The sequence below is a fragment of the Gavialis gangeticus genome, unplaced genomic scaffold (assembly GCF_001723915.1).
Source record: "Gavialis gangeticus isolate Ggan-Ray unplaced genomic scaffold, GavGan_comp1, whole genome shotgun sequence".
In the NCBI taxonomy this organism is placed as follows: domain Eukaryota; kingdom Metazoa; phylum Chordata; order Crocodylia; family Gavialidae; genus Gavialis; species Gavialis gangeticus.
The window spans coordinates 1,599,511-1,624,173 of NW_017728973.1; the positions used below are offsets into that span (position 1 = coordinate 1,599,511).

Genomic DNA, 24,663 nt, shown 5'->3' on the forward strand with positions numbered 1-24,663 from the left:
CCTACCTGGCCAGTTGGATTCACTCTCCATTCTGTATGCAGTACTTCGTGATCTCCAATGCGCACCATCTTAATTCTACACCACCCCGACACCAGGGACCCGGGTCCAATCTTTAGGGCCAGTTTTGTACCTCACGGGCCCTAGAAACAGCCTCCCAGGCCACCTCCCATGGGCTGGGGACATTACATGTTGTGAAGCCATGTTTTGGAAGCTCAACACTGCTTGTCCTGAGGTGCCCCCTCACCCCCCAGCTTCCCCAGTGCCCAGCCAGGCAACTGACAGGGAGCCCAGAGAGGCTTTGTGCTGGGGCTGGGGAGGCAGCGAGATTAGATGTGACTCACTGCCATCTCAAAGTGCTGGATTAAACCTTCTCCCTGCTGCACTGTTTAATTAAATCCATCCCATAACCACGCTCCCAGCCCTGCTGTACAACGCCCCCCTGCTAAAGGCTCCAAGCCACAGCACAGCCCCCTTTGTTCTAATTAATTTCCCCTGTTGTGAGTCACTTTCACTGGGTTGGGACTTGGGCACAAAGGACATGGCTTGTTTCCTCTGGAAAAGAGCAGTGGAAAAGACCCAAAGAGGAGCCATCCTTCCCATGGGTGTGCCCTGATCTTGGCTTCGTCGGAGCCTTGGAGGGAGGCTGGGACCTTGGCTGACACCACCAGGGCATGTGCAGGGGTTGTGGGGGAGGATGTCTTGTTGTGGCTGTATGGAAACTTGATGGCTACCATGGTCCAGGTTAAAGGTGCCATCATCTCAGCTGGGTCTGAGGAGCCCCCGGAGTCTCCCTGCGCTCCCCTATGCCAGTAGGTGAAAGCATTGCTGTTACCATCATTCTTTGTGATCATGGCTGACCTTGGGGATTTGCCTTGGGGAGCAGCTCTGAGGGATACTCAAGGACTGGCCCCTCACGAGGCAGGTGGAACTGGACACTGGTGTTTGTGGCAGACTGTGCCTCCTCTTTGGCCTGACTGGGCAAAGGGGTGTAGGTCTGGGAGCAGCCTGGGCTGGGTTCTCCCTTCTCTCTAGGGTTTCCCACTCACTGGAGCCCAGTGGGATGTGGGTCCCGATTGTTAGGTCTCTCCATCCTCATCTGTGGACCCTGTTCGCACATTTCTAGGGAGAGCCCCACTTCAGAGGGCACATCTTGCTGCCTGGGGTTCTGGTTCTTTTTCGCCCAGCTCTTAGCAGCAAAATGGACCCCAAGAGCAGGCTGCCTCTGGCATTCATAGCATGGCATGTTGTGTGGGGAGGTGTATAGGACACTGTTCCTGCTCAGGTCATGCTTTCTGGAGTAAAATGACAGGTGGGTGCCAGGCAGTCACAGTGGCTTCCTTCCTCAGTGCTCCGTGGGGCAGACTGGGTTGTGATTAGAGTGAGAAAAGGCTGATGGAAGGGAGTTTTGGGGGCATCTCAGCCTTCTCCCTGCTATGGGAAGGTCAGGCCTCCATGCTGCACTTTGGAGAGCCCCTCCATGTTTCTCATGCACCTCCCTTTGCCTGGCACGCTCCCCGCGGCCCCCGCCTCCATCTGTCAGGCAGGCGCGGTGGCTGGAAGCCAGAAAAACAGTATGCATCACATCCTGCTGCTTCATCGCACTGGGTGCAGGGCACTCTAGCTGGGCAGGGGTTGGGGTGCATGTGTGGGGGGTTGTACATTGGGGGACCCTGGCTGGGTCCAGGCAGGGCGGGCAAGGTGTCTTAGCTGGTGGGTTCATGGGTTGTCCTTGTCCCAGCTCAGGGGAATTGGGTCTGTCTGTGCAGTTCTCCTTTCATCTTGCCAGCGAGGTGGCACTGCCCCAGTATGTGCCTGTCAGGCTGTGGGCACTGGGGGTCTGGTGTTGCTTTGGAGGATGCTTGCTATACCTCCATGCATGACTGAACTGTAGTGATGGTGATACTGCCAATGGGCTTAGGTTGAGGGGAAGAAGGGGGTCTCAGTCGAGGAGAGCTGTGGTTTATTTTATGTCGGAGGGAAGAAGGGAAATGGCCCATAATCAGGGGGGTTGGCTGAAAGACAGGACTGTTGCTGGGTGTATGTGTGTCTGTTTGTCCAGTGGAGCTGAGGGACAGCAGGTGTGGGGCTGAGTATGGTGCCTGGCATGGAGTTGGGGGTAGAGGAGGGATGTGTTGCCTAGGTGATCCAGCAGTGCCCAGCTCCAGAGACTCCATGTCAAAGCAGGCACCATGGGTGCTGGGGTCTCTGAGCCTGAATCCGCTCTAAACAGGCCAAAACAGGGTTGGATGGGGGTGGTAGAAGGATGGGGTTGGGAAGGGGCTTGCTGTGCTTGAGCAGGGAGCAGGCCTTGAGGGGCCTGACCACCAAGGGTGACTGAGCAGTCAGCAGGATCCAGCTCAGAGCCAGGGGCAGGAAGGAAGGAAGGAAAAAAGAGCTAAAATAAACTGGGCTGTCAGGCCAAGGACCTCACCATGCTGGGGGAGGGGGCTCACTTGGGTAAGGGCTGCCAGAGCCTGAAGCTTCTCTCTTGCTGAGGTGTTGACCCTGGGGAGGTCTGGGGTGTGCTGAGGGGCCAAGCTAGGGATTAGCATCAGAGTGTGCCCTTTGCTGCTCTGCCCCAGGGGACAAGAGCCAGGGGCAGGGGAGGAGCCCCCTCCCACTGACAAGGCTCTTTGCCACGTGACCAGGGAGTCTCTGGACTCCCGCATCTCCTCAAGCTCCCTCCAGTGGCAGCGGTGAGGCTGTGGTGCCTTGTAGGGACCCAAGGGAATGTACTCAGCCTGAGGAGTGACCCCAGGTCCCCCCTCCTTCCCCCGCCCCCCCACTCTGGGTTGATCCAGTCCAGCTGCTCTTGATTGGAAAAATCATCTGGATTAAAAGGGCAGCACCCCATGCCTGCGCCAGGAAGGGGGGGGAGGAGGAGGGGGTTAGCTCAGTACCATGGAGGGGGCAGAGAACAGCACAGAGCGATGCCTGTGTGCCTGGGGACTGAGAACACACTGGAGGCATGGACTGTGGGATGGGAGTGAGGGGCAGCAGCAGAGTTGGAGGGAGGCCTGGTCTAGGCTATCAGGGGGCTGTGGGGCAGGAGCAAGGGGCACCAGGGATTCCAGCATGCTCCCGTTTTCCTCCCATCCTCTCCAAACTCCCATCAAGCCTTGTTAGTCCATGCTAAATCCAGCCACTTGCCCTTGGAGCTGGGAGCTGCCCTTGAGGATGGTATTGCCCCCTGCCCATCTCATGATGGATAGTTCAAGGCTGTCTGAAGCAGCGTCACACTAGTGGCTGGTGCCTCCCAGCAAATTGGAGCCGAGGCTGCGGTGTCCCTGGCTTCTGCCTGGCTTCCTCTTGCATTGTTAATGTGGCAGCAGATGCCTGAACTATGGGCCTTGATGTTGGTCTCAGAAGTCCCCCTCAGTGAGAATTCAGCCTCTTCCTGTGGTTAGCTATGCCGGATCATTTCTGCTCCCTGACCATCCTCATCTCCTTCAGAAAGCCCTCAGGCTTCCCTTTGAAGAACGTCCAATCTGTGTGGCCTTGTGCTGGCCCCATCGCCAGGCCTCACCTCACAGGCACTTACCTACACCCTACAGCCCAGGGCTTTCCCCAGCCACTGATGCTGAACTGGCCCCAGACCTCTCTAGTGGAGGGGCTGGATCCGCCTGCTCCTTGCCTGCAGCCTCCCCCCTCTACTGTCTGGCCTTCAAGTCACTGTTTTTTCCCCAGCACTTGCCAGTCCATGGTGCTGGTGGGGTTGATGCTGGGGGTTTGCTGAGGCTTCATGGTATCGGTGTGCCCAGGGGTGCTTGGATGTCTTCCAGTAAGTTAAACCCCAGAGCTGCTCCAAAAACACCCCTTGATTTTTGCTGAAAATTTCCAAGCCTGTGCGCGTCTTCTCCGGGAACACCTCCCATTCCCTGTCCCTCCCCTCTTCCAGCTGCATTTGCTCGGCTCTGGTCCTGGCAGCTTGAGACAAGTTGGAGTCTGCCATCTGCCTGGGAATGTGTTTGTGTCCAGGGCCCAGGCAGCCCCTCTCTCCAGAACCAAGTGATGCAGCAGGGACTGGCCAGCCCCACTGGTCTCTCACCAGGTCTCTCCCCTAGGATCTACCATCCCTCCAATGCTGCCGTCCATGCAGTTTCCTCCTTGCCTGTGGCATGTTGTGGTGGGTACCCCAGCCAGCTCCCTCTTCTGTGTCTCTGGGTGCCAGCAATGGGCACCCTGCCTTGTGATTTGGCTGTACTGTGGTCTGCATCCTGCTCCCTGGCTATCCTCTCAGGCTCCAGTCTGTCCTCGGAAGGTGGCTGCCGAGATTATCTCCTCATCCCCTGGTGTACATAGGGGCTGTGCTATATATATCATTATCTGGGTGCCTGCTCAGTGCTGCCCAGGCCCTGGAGTGGGGTCTGTGTGTGGCAGAGGTGTGGGGCACTGTGACTGCCCATGTAGCCCCCCCTACTCCCCTGCAGCAGCCATGCTGCTGCTGTTATGTATTGGCATGCAGTAAGGCCACTTCCTGCTGGGTCCAGGGCTCTGTGGGGAGAAGAAATGGAAGCTTTTGGCCTAGCGAGGAAATGGCACCTTGAGGGCGTCTAATGCCAGTGCTGGCTGGGACAGAGTCTCTATTAAACTCCTGTGTGACATCCAGCCAGAACAGCATCTGCTGGTTGGTCTCTGTGGGGCACGGGTACCTGTGGGCTTCTTCGCTCCTGGGTCTGGCCATTCCCCTTCAATTGTGTAGTTGAACTCTCCTCCCTGCCCATGGCAGGCTGGTACCCAGAGCTCCCCAGGGCCTGGTCTTGCTCTGTGCCCTCCATCCTGTTGGCATACCTGGCTGGGCTCCAAGGTGTGGGATCAGTGACCAGGAAGAGCCCCTATGTCTTGCTCTCATGCCTGAGGACAAGGCACAGGGCAGTGTGTGCAAAGCCTCTTTGTGGGGAACCTGCTCCCATCCCCTCTCAGGGGCACAGTCCCAATGTTAGAGTCACAGCAGCTCTCTCCAGAGAGCCTTCCACTGCTCCTTCTTGGGACTGGTGCCCCATACTGGGGTAAAGCAACCACACCAGCCTCCCACTGGCTCCCGTGGGCTGCAGCACGGAGCTGGGCAACTGGAGGATGCTTCCCGCTCTGGGGGGTAGATTGTGTGTGTGAGGGGGACTGGAGAGCTGCCTGAGTACCCAGTGCTGGGATGGGCAGATGGAGGGGCTCCCCCAGCTGAGATGAGGGGAACTTCAGGGCTGTGCTGCTGTTTTGTCTCCTCCAAGGCCTCGGCCTAGGGAATAACCTTGAGACAGAGCTGTGTGGGGGAGGGGAGCTGGAACCAGCCTTCCCCTCCACTCCTCCCCCCCTACCGCCTGGCGTGGACTGCCAATTGATCAATCTCAAGTTGTTCACTCCCTTTGGGGTCGAAAATGCCTCCCCCCCAAATCAAAGTGTCGGTACTGGAGTCAGCTGAAGGACATTCCTGTCTGAGGACTGGCTGGAGAGGGGCTGGGAGTGCAGGGCACTATTGGAGCTGGGGTGGAGAGGTTCTCCAGGCTGGATAGTGGGGGCTGCAGGCCAGGACTAATGGCCATCAGCAGAGCCAGAAGATGAGGGGCCTAGCTGGAGCTCCATAGAGAAAATAGGCTGGATGGGGGTGGGCAATGGGGATGCCTTTCCCCCAGGAGATGCAGCAAGGTGCCTGCTCTGGTGCTAAACTGGCTGCAGTGCTTGGGTGGGGGCCTAGTTTCCCCTAACTGCAGGATCCCTGGGCTGCCATGAGGCTGCACTGCCTAGGAGAGCAGCTCCTGCCCCAGTGATGTTCCTGGTAGTGTGTGCCAGTGGGAAGAAGCCCCAAGACAGTGGGTCCCTGCATGGTGGGAGGATGTGCCTATGTTTAGCTTAGCTCCTGGTGGCTGGGCTGTGGCAGAGGAGCTGTGCCTGTCTTGCTTATCGGGACCCCACACCTTGCAGGGCGGAAGGAGAAGGGAGCCTCACACCCTGGGCGGCTGCTGGCAAGCTGCTACCCAGAGCCCTGTCTGATGTGTCCTGGGCTTGCCCACTCTGGAGCTCCTGCGTGGGGGAGTGTGTGGAGCAGGAGATAGTGCTGGGATCATGGCTGGCCTGAGCCACCTAGGGGTGCCACTGCAGAACAGAAAAAGTACTCAAGGTACAGTGTGGCACTTCCGCAGGCTTTGCCCCTTATAAGGGGCTGAGTCATAAAGTCTGGGAAGAGGGCCCAGCCAGGCCTTTTCTCTCCAGCCCACTGGGATCCACTCCACTGGGTGAGTGGGTGAGATACTGGGGAAAACGGCTTCAGGGGGATGATGGGAGAGGCAGGGGCATGGTGGGTGTGGGTGGCACGGATATGGGGTTTGCACAGCTGACCTGGCAAAGCAGGGCAGGGAGCTTCATCCCCTCTGTTGGGATGAAAACTCACTTCATGCCATCATGCTTAGTGCTCAGGAGTCAGGTGGGGGCAGGGCTAGCCTGCCTAGGTAGTGCTGGGCAGTAGAGGCCAGTATTGGTGGTCCCGTGCTGCCCAGCTGGCTGCCTTACCCCTCAGCCAGCAGGGCCCCTAGGGCTGCTCCTTTCAGCTCCTGGGTCTGTTGGGGTTCCTGCCCCCCTTCACTGCACAGGCTCTTCCATGTCCAGGCAAAGGCCAGGGGCAGAGACGTCCCTGTAGGAAAAGAACCAGTGAAACGGTGAGGCAGGTGAGCTCTCTGGATCCCTGGGCTCAGAGGAGCTATGGCAGAGTGTCTGGGACTCAGGACTCCCTGGTTCCTTTACCACGCTGGGCAGGGCAGAGGTGTGTAATGATTATAGACTAGAGGGAGCTGGGCCCCTGGGTTCTATTCCTGCCTCTGCTCCTCACCCTTCTCACTGTCCCTCGCTCTGTGCCTCAGTTTCCCCATCTGCAAAGAGGAAATGGTGCTGGAACTTTCCCCACGTGGGACATGAGTATATGGAACCCTTCCTGCCTCAAGGAGCCATGACCCGTCCTGGTGGCAGACGGATCCATTGCTCTGCCACAGCTTTCCCCCTAGCACATAGCCAACTGTGGCAGTAAATCAGGGAGATGCCTGGTGCCTGCAAGGAACCTTGCCCTCCACAAAGCTGGGAGAGCTGTGCTGGAGATGGGGGGGGGGTGGTACTTGGAGTGAAGGATGCCACCCAGCTAACACCTCTGAATGGCCCTGGGCAGCGGGGCAGTACAGCTTTCCATGTCATATAGGGAAGCTGAGCCGGAGAGAGAAATGAACTACACACAGCAAGCTGATGGTAGTATGGGGAACTGAATCCTTGTCTCCTATGCCTTGGGCTAGTGTTCATCCCTCTTTTCCTTTGGCTTCTAGAGACATCTCCCCTTAACCCTGGGTTCACCCACCTCAGCTCCATTCTGCCCTGCACAGCCCCACGTGCTAAATCAGGGGTCGGCAGCCCCCAGCATGCATGCCAATTGCATAGCACATGGAGGCATTTTGCTTGACATGCATGCCTTGGGGCAGACGGCAGGGAAGGAGGTAGGGCTGCGCTGCCACAACAAGGATCGGGTCCCCCACCATCCACCCCTGGAATGCCAACGTCTTACATGTTGAATTTGGGGTGTTTTTGGCACTCTGCCCAAAAACGTTGCCAACCCCTGTGCTAAATGGGTCTCTGAGCTACCCCTGACTGCCCTGTTCCCCTCCCCTCTGCAGGATGGCTCTCGCCAGCGGCCAGTGCAGAAAAAGAAGACTGTGTCCTTCAGCACCATGCCCAATGACCGGAAGATCAACAGTACAGCAGCCTGCATCTCCTTCATGCTGGAAGGCTGTGAGATGAAAAAAGTACGCTCCAACTCCCGCATGTACAGCCGCTTCTTCGTGCTGGACCCTGACATGTGTTTCTTGCGCTGGGAGCCTTCCAAGAAAGACTCGGAGAAGGCCAAGATTGAGATCAAGTCAGTCAAGGAGGTGCGGGTGGGGAAGAAGACACCTGTCTTGCGAAGCAATGGACTCTCTGACCAGTTCCCTGATGAGTGTGCCTTCTCCATCCTCTATGGGGACAATTATGAGTCCCTGGACCTGGTGGCCACCTCAGCTGATGTAGTGAATGCCTGGGTAATGGGGCTGAGGTACTTGGTGTCCTATGGGAAGCACACACTGGAGGCTCCCGAGGCTGGCCATCCCAGCCTCCGGACCTCCTGGATCTCCTCTGTCTTCGACCTTGCTGACCTAGAGAAGGCAGGCCGCATCCCTGTCTCCCGGGCTGTGCAGCTCATCAAGGCCTTGAACCCAGGCATGAAAGCCTCCACCATCGAGCTGAAGTTCAAGGAGCTGCAAAAGGCCAGTGAGCGGCCAGGGGGAGAGGTGGCATGCGACCTCTTTGTGGAGGCCTACTGTGAACTGTGCACCAGACCTGAGATCTTCTTCCTCATGGTCCAGTTCTCCAGCAACAAGGAGTACCTGGGCCTGAAGGACCTGATGATATTTCTGGAGGTAGAGCAGGGCATGGAGGGCGTGACAGAGGAGATGTGTCTGGAGATAATTGGCAAATACGAGCCCTCCAAAGAAGGCCGGGAGAAGGGGTACATGGCCATCGATGGCTTCACCCGCTACCTTCTCTCCTCTGACTGCTCCATCTTTGACCCACAGCACCGTAAGGTATGCCAGGACATGGCACAACCCCTCTCTCACTACTACATCAGCTCAGCCCACAGTGCCTGCCTCCTGGAGGACAACTTCTGGGGCAGCTCAGACATCAGTGGCTATGTCAGCGCCCTGCGCACAGGCTGCCGCAGCATCGAGCTGGTGGTGTGGGACGGGCCGGATGGTGAGCCTGTGGTCTATGCTGGCCGCTCGACTACCTCCCGCGTGCCCTTCCGCACGGTGGTGGGCGTTATTGACCAGTACGCCTTCGAGGCCTCGGACTACCCCCTCATCCTCTGCCTGGCTGTGCGCTGCTCACCCCCCCAGCAGAGGCTGATGGCCCAGTACATGAAGAAGAGCCTAGGGGCAAAGCTCTATCTGGACCCCCCAGACCCTGAGGAGGCTTATCTGCCATCCCCAGAGAGACTCAAGAGTAAGATCCTCATCAAGGGCAAGAAGCTGCCGCCCAACTGCCATGACAGTGAGGGGGATGTGACGGATGAGGATGAGAGCCTGGAGCTATCACGTCGCCTGGGAGAGGATGACAAAGAGCAGCCCGAGGGGGGCGGGCTTCGCCGGCTGCGGCTGAGCCGGGAGCTGTCCGAGTTGGTCAGCTTGTGCCAGTCTGTGACTTTCCGGGATTTTGAGGCCTCACGGCGGGGGCAGCGCTACTGGGAGGTCTGCTCCTTCAGTGAGGTTGAGGCCGGGCGCTTCGCCAATGAGTGCCCTGAGGAGCTGGTGGGTTACAACAAGCGGTTCCTGTCACGGATCTATCCCAGCGCCATACGTATCGATGCCAGCAACATGAACCCCCAGGACTTCTGGAAGTGTGGCTGCCAGATGGTGGCCATGAACTACCAGACACCGGGACTGATGATGGACCTCAACGCTGCCTGGTTCCGCCAAAACGGGGGCTGTGGCTACGTCCTGCGCCCCTCCATTATGCGGGAGGAGGTGTCCTACTTCAGCGCCAATGCCAAGGACTCGCTGCCTGGTGTCCCTGCCCAGCTCCTGCACCTCAAGATCATCAGCGGGCAGAATCTGCCCAAGCCCAAGGGCTCAGGCGCCAAGGGTGAGGTAGTGGAGCCCTATGTGTGTGCGGAGATCCATGGCATCCCGGCTGACTGCGCTGAGCACCGCACCAAGACAGCTTTGCAGAGCGGGGACAATCCCGTCTTTGACGAGAGCCTGGAGTTCCAGATCAACCTGCCTGAGCTGGCTGTGCTGCGCTTCGTGGTGCTGGATGATGACTACATTGGGGATGAGTTCATTGCCCAGTACACCATCCCCTTTGAGTGCCTGCAGACTGGCTACCGCCACGTGCCCCTGCAGGCACTGACTGGCGAGCCTCTCCCCAATGCCACCCTCTTTGTGCACGTGGCCATCACTGACCGCCGTGGTGGGGGCAGGGGGCACAAGCGGGGGCTCTCGGTGCGTAAGGGCCGTCGGGTACGGGAGTACACCTCCACCAAGGCCACCGGCATCAAGGCCATTGACGAGGTCTTCCGCACGGCCACCCAGCCCCTGCGGGAAGCCACTGACCTCCGGGAGAACGTGCAGGTACCAGACTGGCCCTGCAGAGGGGCTGGGCCTGGCAGTTGGTGTGGGTGGGGTGGGGGATGGGATTCAGGATTCCTGGGCTCTATCCCCAGCTCAGGGAGGGACGTGGGGTCTGATGGGTTGGTGCATGAGGGCTAGAGGCTGGACCCTTCTCTCTCTTCTCATCTTGCCTCTGCCATTGAGTTCTTGTACAGCCTTGGGTGGGCCACTGGACCACTGCCTCAGTTTCCCCCCTGTAACGTGGGGATTGAGCAAAGGAGTCACCAGGGCAAAGCTGAGCTTAGAGTGGCACCTTAGCAGCCCCTTCCACAGCTGCCCCTGTGGGGTGCATGCACCCCTGAGCGGCCTCATGACTGAACTTTTCAGCTAGCAATGTAGCAACAGGACAGTGTTGCCCTTTTTTCTATCCCAAGTGGCCACAGTGCCAGCTGGGGGCTCTGGGTCCAGCTACCCAACAGGCAAGGCCCTCGTGCCCCTCCTTGTCTTGCTCTGCAGTTCAATATTCAAGCAGAACAGAGTGGGATTAAGGGCAGGCCTGGGGATGAGGATATGGTGCCAGCAGCTCCTGGGCTTGAGCACTCCACATCTGGAGCAGTTCCAGTGCAGCGTCCCCACCCCACAGCTGGCTCCTAGCACTGGCTCTGGGCCTGGAGTCAGTCTCTGTCCTTGGGAACATGCTCAAGCCATTGCTGCACTGGGACCTTGGCGCTGTCATCCACTTTGTCTCCAGGGCCCAGGGCTGAGATTTGTGCTGTCTCTGCTGGCATGTCTCTCTTTAGGCCCCATTCCCTGTTGCCTTGTGCCTTGTAGAATGGCTGCCCTCTGGCCTTCCACTGGTCAGGTTTTCACAGCCACTGAGCACTGGAGTGAACCACTGGGCAGGCAGCAGTACAGTGGAAGAGACAGGCCAGGGGCAAGGGCTGTGTCCCCCAACCCTCCCCCTCCCTCCTCACTGCTTGCTGTCTGTGCCCCTAGCAAAGTCATCTCCTGGATACCTCCCTCTCCCAGAGCAAGAAAGGGAGTTGGGGCAGGGGTGCAGCTGGGCAAAGAAGGAGCTGTCTGGTGCTCTGATCGGGTTGGAGACAGTGGGCACAAGAGTGATGCCCAGCCCTGCGGCCCCCTGCACACTTGCCCTTCAGGAGCATCCAGTGCATTGGGTCTGGCAGAGCAATCCTGGGGGTGGGGAGAAGCTGCCCAACAGAGAGAGACCAGGGGAGGTCTCATGGTGGGGAGGTCCAATGATGGGAGCCATAGGGAAAGTGAGCAACTTGGAGGAGGGAGAGAAGGGCTGGTATGGTTGCGCATCTCCCAGTGCCTCCTGTCTATGGAGGGCATGGGAGCTGGTACAGAGGTCTGAGGCTGTTGGGCAGGCCTGGGGTTTCTGAATGGTGCTCAAGGGAGGGACAGGGGAGGGAAGGGAAGGGAAGGGAAGGAAGGGAGGCTGGGGAGAGGGGAATCAGTATAGGGTGGCTCTGACTCAGTGCTCTGGGGCAGGGGACACAGCTCACTCCATCCACAAGCAGATGGCTGCCCAGGGTCCCAGCTGGGGATACTGGGCAGGAGCTGCCTACCCTCCTCTCCCTCGCTAGTAAGGCACCTGCTGCCAGTCCCACTGCCCTTCTCCTGCCTACAGAATGCTCTGGTGTCCTTCAAGGAGCTGTGTGGGCTCACGCCAGCGGCCAACATGAAGCAGTGCATCTTGACAGTGGCCACGTGGCTTCTGCACAGCGAGGGTGCCCCCACCGTCACGCTCAACCTGGGTGAGCAGTACCCGGCCATGGAGGCCCAGGGACCCATCCCCGAGCTGCTGCGCAAAGTGCTCACCGCCTACGAGACTGTAAGCACCTTCCCCTGCAGCCAGGCCTCCCATCCCTTCTTCCGCCCACAATAGTGGTATTGGGCCAGGCAGGGGCCATGCTGAGCTGGCTGCAGCTGGGGCTGCCTGCTTTGGGCTGAACTGGGGGGCACTTGGTCCAGCCATGCCTGACCCCCAGCAGCAGTAGGAGGGTCCCAGCCCTTTGGGTGGTTAATGCGTGCTTTCTTGCCTGTCCCTTTTCCCCCAGTGCCTAGGCTAGTTTGCAGGGAACAAGCCAGCACCACCCTCTGCCCTGGCCTCTTCCCAGGAGAGAGAACGAAGCCCCAGCGGGGCAGGGAAAGGACCATGATTTATTTTGCCACATGCTGCACTACATGGCTTCCCAAATGACTCACTCTGGAGCTGTGACCCAGCAGCTCCAAGAAGCAGCCCTGGTCCCACCTGCAGCCCCCTCAGGATCCCTTACATCAGCACAGCCCTGGAGACTGGGTTCCCCAGTGCTGGGGCTGCAGCATGACCACCCCTTCCCTGTGCACACATGACCCCTGCCTTGGCATAGGGTTGGGGGGGGGGGTCTGTCACTGGAGCCTCCCTTCTAAGTCTGCCAGGGGGTGGGAAGTGCACCCCCCTCCTCCCCCACCCCAAGACATTGTTCCATAGTAGCAGTGTCTGTGTTGGCGCCACAGCCCTCCCCCACTCCAGTGCTCCTTGGGGTTACTTGCTGGGTCACCCGGCGTCCTGCGGAGACGTGATCCCGCCTGGCAGGAGAAATCCCATTAATAGCAGAAGCCGGAGCCGCTTCCTTCCTTTGTGTTCTGAGGAGGCTTGGCATCCGGCCAGACGCGAGCTATGCAGCACCTGGTCTGAGCCATTGTTGGGACCAGCGGAGCTGGCCCTGGCAGGGGATATGGTTCACTGACCATCCTGGCAGAGGGTAGAATCCCTCCCACCTCTGCCAGGAGTGTCCCCTTCCCCTGGATGCAAAGGGAATGTGCTGGGCTGAAGGGCCAGAGCTGAGGGGAGGCCGGACTGCACGGGGTGTGTGTGTGTGTGTGTGTGTGTGTGTGCGTGTGCGCGCGCGTGCGCGCGTGCGCGCACACCTGCAGCATGTGTACAGGAGGTCCAGCAGGGCTTCTGAATATTGGCACCAAGTTTCTCCCGCAGGTGCTAGCTCCTGGAGCCGAGGTAGGGATGGGGGAGGGAGGGGTGGAGAGGGGGCTGAACAGTCTGCAGCCCAGCCCCCTCACTGCCTTTTCTCCTCCCTCCAGATGATCCAGACCAGCCGGACCCTGATTGAATCTGCCGACGCAGTATACAGCAAACTCATCCAAGCCCAGCAAGCAGGTGTGTCCAGGCAGGGGCAACATGGCAGAGGCCCAGGAGGAGCATAGGGAGAGTATGCCAGCCCCGTTGCACCAAGGGAGCTGGGCATATTGGCCCTGCAGTACCTTAGCAGGTCTCTGGTGTCTGGGAATGGGGGAAAGGTGTCTGGGGATTGACACCCCCCAGGAGTCAGAGGGGCTGGCCTTTGTGCTGCTATGGAGTGACACGTGCTGGCAAGTTTAGGCTGGAGCCTGCCTCCTCTCTCCACCCCAGGGGAAAGGCCCTATGACCCATCCCAGACCCCAGCACCAGGTCATCTTGGCCTTCCCTTGCTAGTGCAGCATGGGCAGAAGTGATGGTGCCTGCCAAATGGAGCTGCTGCTTTGACCTTGCCTGGAGGGGATGCAGTCACCCTGAGGCTCATGGCCTGTTGCTTTGCTGTGTGGAGGGCAAGAGCCATCACTACTCTGTGGCAAGCCTGCATGTGGATCCTAGCAAAAACACTGTGGGGTGCTGTAGCAGCTGGGCTCTACAGGTAGTCATGTATGGGCGAGGGGGCATGGAGGGGGGTGCACATGCCCAGGGAGGGAGTGTGGGGCATCTCTTTGGCTGCCCTAGAGGGCATGTGACTGTGGTTTGGCTCTGGTTAGCCCACTGTGAGGGGCAGTGGATGTGTGACGATGGGGGCATTTCTGTCTTCTGAGCCTGCTGCTGGGGCAGCCCAGTGTGCAGAGCTAGTGGCAGATGGGATGTGGTGGAGGTGGTCATATGGCCCCAGCTGGCTCTGGGAGAGCCATTTCCTGCTGCCATGCTGGGGCCGCTCTGAGTGGCTCACACTCTGCAGGCCCTATGCCCAGCCTGCTGTGGTTTTCACATGTGCCTGGGCTGGGGGGAGGAAGCAGAGAAACAGCAGGAGCCTGTCCCATCTCCCAGATGTCAGCTTCCAGACTGGGCCACTTTCTACTGAGACACCCAATCCATGGAGCGAGTGTGCAGCTCCCAGAAATAGTTTGTGTGAAACTGAAATCCCTTGGGGCACCAGAGGTGTGAGAGGGGACATGACCTGCAGTTGCAGGATGCCTCTGCCAGGAGCAGCCTCCCCATGAGCTGTGTCTCCCAGCAGAGCCGGGCACTGTCAGGTGGGCAGTAATGGGCCCTGTGTGGGGAGGGGGAGAAGTTTGGAGCAGCACAAAGGAGGCTGATGAGGAAGCGGAGAGGAGTCATTAGCTGCCAAACACCAGAATATAATTAGCATCAGCAATAACAGACTGGGGCTGATGGGAGAAGTGGCAACTGCATATGATGACATAAAAGACACATGGTTGAACCCACACAGGCAGGTGCTGCTGTCAGACTGCCCTGCCCCCACCTCTGAGCTCTGCCAGGGGCCCTGTGTATTGACCCTAGCCTGGATTCCCTGACACTGCTCTGCTGGTGCCCTTCATGCCTGAGCCACAGACACTGCTAACCCAGTTCTGGGCTGTCTCTTGCCCCTGGCTCTGCCATGCCTCCCCAAAGCTACCTTCTGTCCTAGCTCTGGGGTCCCTCTCAGACTCAGCCTTACCAGTGCCCCTCAGTTTCAATCCATAACCCCAGCTGTCTCCATCCTGGGGTCTATGCTTTTCCCAGTCTTGCCAGTGCCACTCCGTCCTGACCTGCATCCCCCTGCTATCCCTGCCATGTCTCCAGCCTGCAGGTGCCCCGCAGCTCCAACTCTGCAGTGCTCTGCATGTACAGTGACACACCACTGAGCCAAGTGCCAATGGAAGCAGCACTGCAGCGCCTCCCACAAGTGCCCCATGGCTATAGATAGCAGGCCTAAGCTGGAGTCTGCGGCAGCCTGGCTATCAATATCCCTGGGAGAGCCACATCCCTGGAATGCTATAAGCAGCCTGGGTGGTATGGGTCAGCCAGGCTAGGGTGGGGCTCCCAGCCAGGCCAGTGCCCATGCTCCCCAGTTTGCTCTGCCCAGGAAGGGCTGGGGTCAGGCTGCTCTTTCCTGCCCTCCACTCTAGCTCCCTCCGCCCTAGTTTAGGCTACTGCCTTCTCCCTCTGTCCCATGCCTATTTCCTCTCTCCTTCCTGCCTCTGTCTCTTTGCCCTACCTAGGGGTTTCTGGCTATGGTTTAGTTCAGGCAGAATCCAAAGAGTGCACCCCGTACCAGTGCTGCATTGTCCCCTAGAGCGCACAGCAAGTACATCTAGGATTTACTGCTGGGGAAGGTGCAGGATCAACAAGGAGGGCATCCCCAGCCAACATCTCCCTACCATTTGCCTCATCCTACCCCAGGAAGACTCCAGGCGCAGAGGGGATGGTCCCCCGGTCCATTCCAGCCCTTGCTTCCTTGCCAAAGAGGTAGCTAGCACAAGTCTAATGTGGCCTGGATCCCACAGCCCAACCATGCTGGGCCCCATAGCCAAGCTCCCATATGCCCACCCCAGGGAGCTTGCAGCTGGCTCTGTGCACCAGAAACAGGCAGCGTGGCCTAGCCTCTGCAGGAGGCACAGCGCCTGCCAGGAACACCCAGCCCCTGGGCAGAGCCTTCCCAATCCATCACCCAGCAGGAGCAAGCTGCCTTCCTAGGTCCTCCCTGGTGGCAGCTAGCAGGCAGGAAGAGCAGGGCAGGGCCGATGCCTCCAGCCCCTGGGAGTGTGGCAGGCCAGCCCCCTAGCTTAGCTGCTTGCACCTCTTAGCCTGAGTCAGATGTCATTGCTGTCTCTTGGGCCTGGGGTGATCAGCACAGAGCTGGAGGATACTCTTTCTCATGGCCCAGGCTCTGGGCCTCGCCTTGCTCACTGGGCCCCATGGGGCCCAGCAAGCGCCCCCGCTAGGAAGCTGGTATGGCTCTGAGGGGGCTGATTGATGGCGTGTGGGCAATCTGCAGTTGTGTGGGCGACCTTGTGTGGGCCCGACGTGCACTGCGTCAGAGAGGGGTAAATATAGAACATGCTGACGAGGGCTCCGCATGAGATTTGGACAAGGCGGGCTCAGGGAAGGTTCCACTGGGATTCTGGAGTGCAGTGGGGATGTGTGTGCTGTGTGACGGGTCACTCCTGAGGTATGGGGCAGCAGGTACTGAGCTGGCAGAGACACTCCTTAGCACGCTGTTACTCCTGGGTGTTTTGGCCAGTGGCTGTGTAGTGCCAGGGTACCCTTCATGTTCAAGCTTGATGCTGGTTGCTCCTGGCTTTCTCTCCATTCTTTTCCCTGGAGCCTGTTCCCAGTGTCACGGCCACTGGGTCTTCCAGCCCTGCCCTTCTTGGGATGGTCTGAGGCTTCCCAGACTCCTCACTTCCTAGCCAGCTCTCCTGCCAGCTCCTGTTACCATCAGGAGAGTTAGCAAGCCCAGAGCCTGTCCTGTGCCTGCCCAGAGACCCTGCCTACTGGTACCTGCTGCCAAGGGGAGGGTTAATAAATGGGGGTCAGAAGGGGACCAGGCACTCTGCGTGGGAAGGAGGAGCACAGTGTGCAGGACCCTTCGTGGGCTGGAGGTGTGCCATAGCACCAGGATGTGCCGGGATGCCCCATGGGCTGCTGTGGACAGGGTATCTAGGACTGGTACAGTGGGGATGGGTCCCTGCTCTTGTTCTGGGGATGGTGACAGATTCTGTGGTTTCTTCCTTTTTCCCACAAAACATGAATCCTCCCTCCTGAACTCCCCTCCCAACCCCAAATCTCTGCAGGCCCATCTCTGCCCCCAAGAACAGCGCTCTCCCCCAAGCCATGCAGCCCTCACATGCAGAGCCCCCCACTGGTAGCAGTGGGAGAAAATATTATTTGTCGGGGCTGAGGGCTGTTGCAGGGCTGACACGCACCAGCAGTGGAGGAGCATGTGGCAGGGGTGCCAGGTGCAGCGCTGCAGCAAGGCGGGTATGGCAGTGGTGCCAAGCAGGACAGTGGCATAATGGTGCTGCTGCCGTTGCCAGCTGCTGCAAATTAGTTTGGGAGGGGGCTAAGCCCTGTTAGCTCTGGCCTTCTGTCGCCTGTGCCCCCGACACCTCAGTGTCTGCATCCTAATATGTCTCCAAGCCCCACAGGCAGCCATGCAACACTGCACCCTGCTGCTGCTGCCCCTGGCCCTCAGCTGTCCCCTGCCCCAGAGCTCCCCCCACAGGCTGCTTTGTGGCCATGGCACATGGCTGGATTTGCTGCAAGGTGAAGGCTGGGAGCAACTGGTTCCTGCAGGGGAGGCTGGCAACGAGTGCTCTTCCCCCTGGCAGGCTTTCACCCTCCTCTAGCTATGGGATTTGATAGCTGTTCTCGAGAATGGGCTGTGGGGGTACAAGGCACTTGTCCTGCTCCAAAGATCAGTCCCTTGTTGCTCAGCATGAAGAGCAAGAGGACATGGCTCTAAGTTGCTAACTCAGCTGTGGGCTGCTGGTGAGTCAGCAGGAAACAGCCTCATGTCCCTTGGCTTGCTCTGGAAGGGCATCTCCTCCCACCTGGAGATGTGGTATGCTCCACACCCAACGTGGCACAGACACAGGCCTGCCTCCCCCACTTCTCCACCTCAGGGTGCCCCTGGCTAGCAGCACCATGGCAGGGCATCTCTTTTGGCTTGAAGGGGGAGGGGAGCAAAAAAGGGGCCCTTTTAACTGGCAGAGCAGCATGAAGGGGCAGGATGCAGAAGACAATTTGTCTGTGCCCTGGCCTCAGACTCTGGTACATGTGAAGCTCAGGGCAACAGAAGCTACTGCTGCTGCTGAGTGGGAGTGTGTGTGTGGGGGGCTCTCTGGTACTGTGTGGGTGCAGCCAGTTTGGGCAGCTCTGTGCTGATCCCAGCTGTTCCCCTCTGCCCCTTCCCCTCCCCCTTGGCCAAATGAGTGCTGTCCCAGGGCTGGTGCCCTTCTGGCCTTCTCAATGCACAGTGCGGTGCAGGACAGTCACAGTACAAACCCAGTCCTGGGCACTTTGCCTCTGGCTTTGCTGTAACCCCTGGGGCTGTCTCCTTGCCAGCTTATTGGTGCTGGTGGCCCATGCCCTGCCCAGCAGCATCTTCTGGATCTCCACCTGTGATGATGCCATGGCCCTGGCTCGATGGGCATGTGTGTGACACTCTTCCCTGTGCTCTGCCTTTCAGGGATGGATTTCCACAAAGAGCTGCACCGGCTGGAGGCCAAGGAGGGGCTAAAGGGCAGGAAGCTGCAGAAGGCGCTGGAGAGTTTTGCGTGGAACATCACTGTGCTGAAGGTAACATCGGGCCCTGGCTGCTGTAGGGCACAGAGAGGTGCCCAGTTGCCCAGGGGTGGCTGAGCCTGGAACCCAAAGACCAGCACAAGTGAGAGCCAGGAATGCTGCTCCCAGCTCTGCTGCAGTGAGGGTCTCTTCCTGCCTCTCCCATGCCTAAGTTTCCCCAGCTACAGAGCGGGGCAAGAGTGAGAGCTGAGGCCTGCCTGTGAGGTGCTTTGTCAAGGCAAAGCACCAGACCCTGCTTCCTGTCCCCAGGGTGCTGTGACATCTGACCAAGCCAGGGTATGGTGAAACAATTGTTCTCCCCGCAGCTGCTGCAGTGTGAGGCACCAGCCCGTGACACCAGAGCCTGTGAAGAGCGAGTGCAGGGCCCATCCTGTGCCTTTTCACAGCACCTGGCAAACAAAGATTCTCCCCCTTCGCCTCAAGCCCTTCTACCAGGGGAACAAGCCAAAGGAGGCAAAGGGGAGTCCTTTCCCAGGAGAGTTAGTAGCAGAGACTGATCCAGAACCTGGGAGTCCTGGCTTTCAGTCCAGTACTCTACCTTTTAGGCCCCACTCCCCACTTGCTGGGCTAGTGCTGGGCTAGTGCTGGGAGCAGCACATCAGACCATGTAGCAGGCCTCCGGGGTAGTCACAGCTGTCTGTAGCTCTGCAGAACCAGCCCAATGCTCAGCCCTATAGGCCACCTGCTACAGGCCCAGACTCCCCTGGGACCTGGCTGAGTTGAGGCTGGTGGTGCTAATGTGGTGTGGGCTGTGGGGGTGGTGCACTGGCAGTGAGCGTAGCCTCCCAGCTGCAGTGAAGGGGCAGGGAATTAAATCAGTGCTTTAGTAGGGGTGGAGGGCTCTGCCACTGACCCCTCCTCTGCCCCTCCTTAACTGACATAGGGCCCTGGCTCTGCTATCTCTGCCTCCCCCCAGCATCTTCATTACCCCCACCCTTGGACCAGGCATGCTGCTCTCCCAGTCTGCGCTGGGGCTAGAGCCAGAAGCCACCTCCCTAGGGGAAAAGAGCTTTTCTGCTGACTGCATCTGTGCAGCAGGGACTTGGAGCTGGGCCAGAAGGCAGGAGCAGAATGACCCCTGGATGTGCCTCCAGGCTCTGGGTTTCAGTGAGCAGCCCACTGTTGCAGTGCCTCTTCTCTAGCATGGTGCTGGGTACCCCTGGGCCTACTCTCTGCCTGCCTTTGCATGAGCTGTCTGCAGGGGGAGCTGGGGCAGTCTGGTTTTCAAGGCAGACTGCAGAGTGGGATGCTGCCCTTGAGTGCAGGGTGACTACCCAACCCTAACTGGGTGGGACAGTCTCGAAATGTAACGTTCAAATCCAGGTCCAAGACTGAATGACTGTAGGACTGTATTTGTCCCAGATTCCCGTCCACACAATCAAACCATAGCAGTATCACGTGCAGGGATCTGGGTCTTCTGCTTGCTGCTTGGGGCTGGGGGTAGCAGGTTGCAGGGGGCACTACATGCTTGTGTGTGTGCACACACGCACATGGCCAGCAATACAGTCAGGCAGCAGTGGAGAACAGCACCCCCAGCTGCCTGCAGGTAAGTCTATGGGAGGAAGGGGGAGTAGGCAACATGGAGGAGGGGGCGGCGAAGCATATTGAGGCCCCCAAGGTGAGGGAGGGAGTGGGGCAGGGTTGAGGGCTGGGGGTGCTGCCTGGCCAGGGCATTTCATGGGGCCCAGGGCTGAAATGCGCAGCTGCAGGGCCCAGCCGGGGAGCAGAACAGAGCTACGGAGCCACAGGCAGCTTGTCCAGGGGATACTGGGGGGGCAGCTCCCTGCCACTGTGTGCACACCTGGATAGGATGACCACCTTTTCAAAATGGAAAGGTGGGACCCATGCCCACCTCTCCTCCCCCTCCCTCCCCCACTTCTGCCATGGCATGGCTGGTGGGAGGACAGCAAGGCAAGAAGCCCTGAGTCCGCAGTGGGCAGCCCACATCCAGCCCCACCCCTCACCCAAATCTGGAGGGCATATCCCCCCCATGGCCTTCCCCTAGGAGTGCATACAGTGGTGGGGAGCTGCACCCTCTGCCCCCTGGATGAGCCACCAGTGCCCTTGCCCTAGGCCCCATTCACTGCCCCGGCTGGGCAGCACCCCCAGCCCCTGCCCCACTCTGTCCCTCACTGTGGGATCCTCAGTCTGCGCCCCCTGCTCCTCCTATGCCCCCTCTCCCCCACAGAGTTACCTGTAGGAAACTGCTCTCCATGCTGCCTGGGTGTATTCCTGGCCACGTGCATGTGTGCGGGCATGCTCATGGCACTCTGTGTCCCATTCCCCGCAGTCCAGGCACTCTCTTGCATAGGGAGATGCTGCCAGCCTGCAAAGGAAAACCTGCCATTTTCCCATGTTTTTTCCATGGTGAATGGAAAACCAGGATCCATGCACAGCACTGCAAATGGGGGACAAATGTTATCCCAGAGTCATACAGCCTGGGACCAGGACTTGATGTTCCCATTACAGGACTGTCTGGCCTAATTAGGGATGTGTGGTCACCCTACTCCTGGGGATGGAGGCATGTGGGGCATGTGCCTCCCTCGTGTATTTTTGCTTGGGGCAAGAGTGGATGCAGGCTGCCTGCTGTAGATTTAGGGCTCCCCACCCTGCTGCCCTTCCCCTGGGGCCTTCTGCGACCCAGTGGGCAGGACCCAGCATCGGAGGACAGAGCTGGGCAAGGAGGCCAGGCGTGCTGCTTTTGTGTTTTGAAAAGGTGGTCACCCTGCTTGAGTGCAATCCTGAGCTGCCATCCTTCCCTGCTCAAGGAGCCGTCCAAGCAAGGATCCCATGGGCTGTTCTTGGAAGGGTAGGGTGAACCCCAGTGTCCTGCACCCTCCATCTCTCCCAGGCCTGGCTGCTATATGCTGGTTTCTAGAGTGAGGATTCCCCAGGGTGTGTGGGTAAAAGCAGTTGTGTGGGATCTGGGGCTTCTCAATGCATGAGTCTGGAGCACATGGTAGGCAGGAGCTCTCTGGTCCTGGCTGCCTGATGGCCTAGAAGCCATGTGGCAGTGCAGTGCTGCCATCTTGTGGGCATTGCAGGCTGTGCCCAGAGCATGCTCCGGCTGGGGCAGGGGAACCTTGAGTCAGTGTCCAGGTCAATGGAGGCTGTGAGAGTAAATCCATTTGCAGAGTGAATACCATGCAGCTGGGTGGGGGATGGGGGGGAGCAGGGAGCTGAGCATCAACCAGTGCCTCAGCTGCATCATGCATCTCTAAGGAGGCTGCCCACACACAGGATAACAGCCTACTCTGTGGCCAGCTGATGGAGCCACTCCTTTAGCTAGTGCCCCTTGTCCGTGCTCTGAATGCTAGAGGTCCTGGGTTTGACCCCAGCTCACAGCCATGGATTGGGAGGTCTTCAAGTCCCAGTGCCAGCTCAAAGCCTCTGATGTCTTTGCCTTTCTCAGTGCTGAGCTAGGGCAGCTACTGCCTCTGAATCCCACCTGGTGTCATTGCTCTCCCTGCCTATCTGACTTGTGGGGCCCCCTTGGTAAGGTGCCCCAGGGCTGTTTTGGCAATACATAAACATTGGAGCTACATGAAAAGCTCCCCCCAACCTCACCTCTCTTTCCCATGACCTGGGGCAGTGTAGGGGGCAGCTGGTTCCCTGCCCCATGCGTAGATGCTGCTTGCTGCTGGACTGTACCTTGCCATGTGACCTGCATGGTTCTGAGCATGAAGGCATGGAGCTCCAGTACTACTCTGGGATTTCAGGTGGCACCAGAGGCACCAGCCCAGCCAGTCTCCCCAGAATTGGGTGAGGGAGTCAACACTGCTCAGTGACAAGAGATAGTGCCGCCACCACCCTAGGCTCTGCCATCCTCCAGCTGCCAAAGGCTCTGGCCAGTGCTGGTGCTATCTGGTACAGAAGATGCATAAGGGTAGGCAACCCCAGGGCCAGGTACTTTTGGATCTGGGCAGCTCCAAAGCAATGGCTAGGGGAGGGGCACAGTCCTATCATGCTGTGGCCTTCATGTGCAGTGAGTGGGGGGGATAGTTGGCCATCTCCTAGCCCCTGTTGTAGCCTGAGCCCTGGCTAACAGAAGGGACCCCTTGCTCTCTGTGCTCCAGCCTCTGCTGCAGGATCAGTTTTGCCCCAAAGGTGAGGAGACCACAGCAAAACCCAGCCTCCATGCCTACCTCCAGCCCTGAGATGGAGAGGGGACTGCCTTGGGGGCTGTGCTGATGAGCCCTAACACCCCCTACCCCCACCTGACCCTTGGCTTTTCCCCTGCTGCAGGGCCAAGCTGACTTGCTCAAACAGGCCAAGGCAGAGGCACTGGACAACCTGTGGCAGATCCACAATGCCGGACAGTCCTGTGGCATCGGCAGGAATGGCTCAGCCTCCCCAGAACCCAGCCGGGTCCGGACCCCACTGGAGCCCATTCCTGAGACAGAAGGAGGCAGTAACGTGGCATCTTGCTGACCGCGGTGTGGGGCACTGGGGCCTGGACTGAGAGAGCGGCCCAGCCAGCAGGGGGAGGCCCCATGGCTGCCCCAGTGCCTCAGACCTGGGACTGTGGGGGCACCCTTGGCCCCCTTTGTCCAGAGACTCCAGCCAGCTTGACGGCTTTTTATCATGAATTTTAAAGAATTGGCAGTGGCATTCTTGGCAGGGCTACAGCTGGCCATTCATGGGGTGTCCTTCAAGGAGTGTTAGCAAGGGGCTGATAGGACTCTGCTGGGCCCCTTGAGCAGCCCAGGCACAAGGGAGGTGATATCTCACTGAGACCTGGCAGATGAATTTGTGGCTCCTACAGAGTTGGGGCAGAATACATGTGGGTGCAGTCCACACGGGCACCAGTAGAGTCCCTGTATGGACAGAGGTTCTTTGGAGCTGGAAGGAGGTTCAAAGCTGAGAAGAGGTGAGAAGTGAGGAGCAGCTAGTGCCAGGCTGTCTGGAAGTCAGTCTGATCCTTATCCCCACAGCTCTGAGCTTTCTTCTGTGCTTCCCCTGGCCTCACCTCCTCTCCTGCCTGCTGCTGCTTTCTAATGAAAGGCTCCATCCTGCTGCAGGTAGCTAGATTGAGAAGGGGCCCTGGGAGCATGTGCGCGTGCGTGTGTGTGTGTGTGCGCGCACATGTGCATGCATGCATATGTGCATATGTGTGCATGTGTGCACGCACATGCATGCGTGTATGTGCATGCATATGTGTGCATGCGTGTACATGTGTATGTGTGTGCACGCATGTGCATCACTAGCACTTGTCCACGCACTGGCCTAGAGGTCACAGCTGCCCTTTCTGACTCGCCTCATTTGCTGAGGACCCTGGCCTGGCTCTCAGGTCTGCTGGGTGTTCATCAGATCTGGGACAAACCAGATGAGCTGCCTCAGGCAGTGGGGAGCAGCCAACATAGCTGGGATGGTCCCAGCTTTCCTACCTGCTGTCCAGACCAGCATTCCCAGTGGCTGTCCTGCCAGGACCCCTGGGGTGTGGATTTCACCAAAGGCGTTCATTCTTAGGAGTCAGTGCTCAGGGGCTGCCCCATCCAAAGATGGAGCTCAGAGGCTGCAGGTGAGAGGCTTGTAGACATGGCTTAGCCATGAGGTAGAGATCCGGACCTGCCCTGGACCAACCAGCTGGAGGCAAAGAGAAACATTGGCTGACCAGCAGGGAAACCATATTGACTTTCCCTCTGGGATGAGGTCCATGTTTAGAGGCATCTACACTAAGACAGGTTGAGCTGGGTGGGGGTGGGGGTGGGCAGTGAAATGGGGCTGCATGGCTTTGGCCCACCTCTGCTTCCTGGGAGTGCTCAGATCAGTGGGTCTGGCCCAGCTGGAGTCCCCAGTGCTCAGGCTGGATCCACAGGCAGGGGAAAGCTAGGCATGACACCTCCCCGCCTCCATTATCCCTGGGTGTGTGGTGTGTAGGCTCCAAGCAGCAGAGTGTTATAAAAAGTGTTAGACCCCAAGCTGATGCCACGGCTGTTCCTGTTTCCATGCTCCCCGCTGGTATTTCTGATGGGGAGGGGAAGGAGGTCTGGCCAGGGGGAGGCTATGCCAACAGCAGAAATCTTCCCTGCCCCATGGCTGCCCTCCCCAGGGACCCCCACTGGGGATAAGCAGGCCCCTACCCCCACACAACAGGAAGATTTCTGCTGTTGGCATAGCCTCCCCCTGGCCAGACCTCCTTCCCCTCCCCATCAGAAATACCAGCGGGGAGCATGGAAACAGGAACAGCCGTGG

At 58.9% G+C, this 24,663-nt stretch overlaps 1 protein-coding gene across 2 annotated transcripts in view; it reads left to right on the forward strand.

The window, feature by feature from the left end:
- Nucleotides 1–23,244, forward strand: part of LOC109289759 (inactive phospholipase C-like protein 2) — a 40,632-nt gene extending 17,388 nt beyond the window's left edge. The window contains exons 1-6 of one of the 2 annotated variants that reach the window (XM_019505970.1): nt 5,471–6,227; nt 7,644–10,133; nt 11,767–11,970; nt 13,218–13,293; nt 18,353–18,462; nt 22,714–23,244. In XM_019505970.1, the coding sequence (XP_019361515.1) occupies nt 7,698–10,133; nt 11,767–11,970; nt 13,218–13,293; nt 18,353–18,462; nt 22,714–22,899 (3,012 nt within the window). In that variant the 5' untranslated portion in view covers nt 5,471–6,227; nt 7,644–7,697 and the 3' untranslated portion in view covers nt 22,900–23,244. Of the gene's footprint in view, nt 1–5,470; nt 6,228–7,643; nt 10,134–11,766; nt 11,971–13,217; nt 13,294–18,352; nt 18,463–22,713 lie in introns of those variants that run through there. The other variant, XM_019505963.1, reaches the window with a different exon arrangement.
- Nucleotides 23,245–24,663: the final 1,419 nt, after the last annotated feature.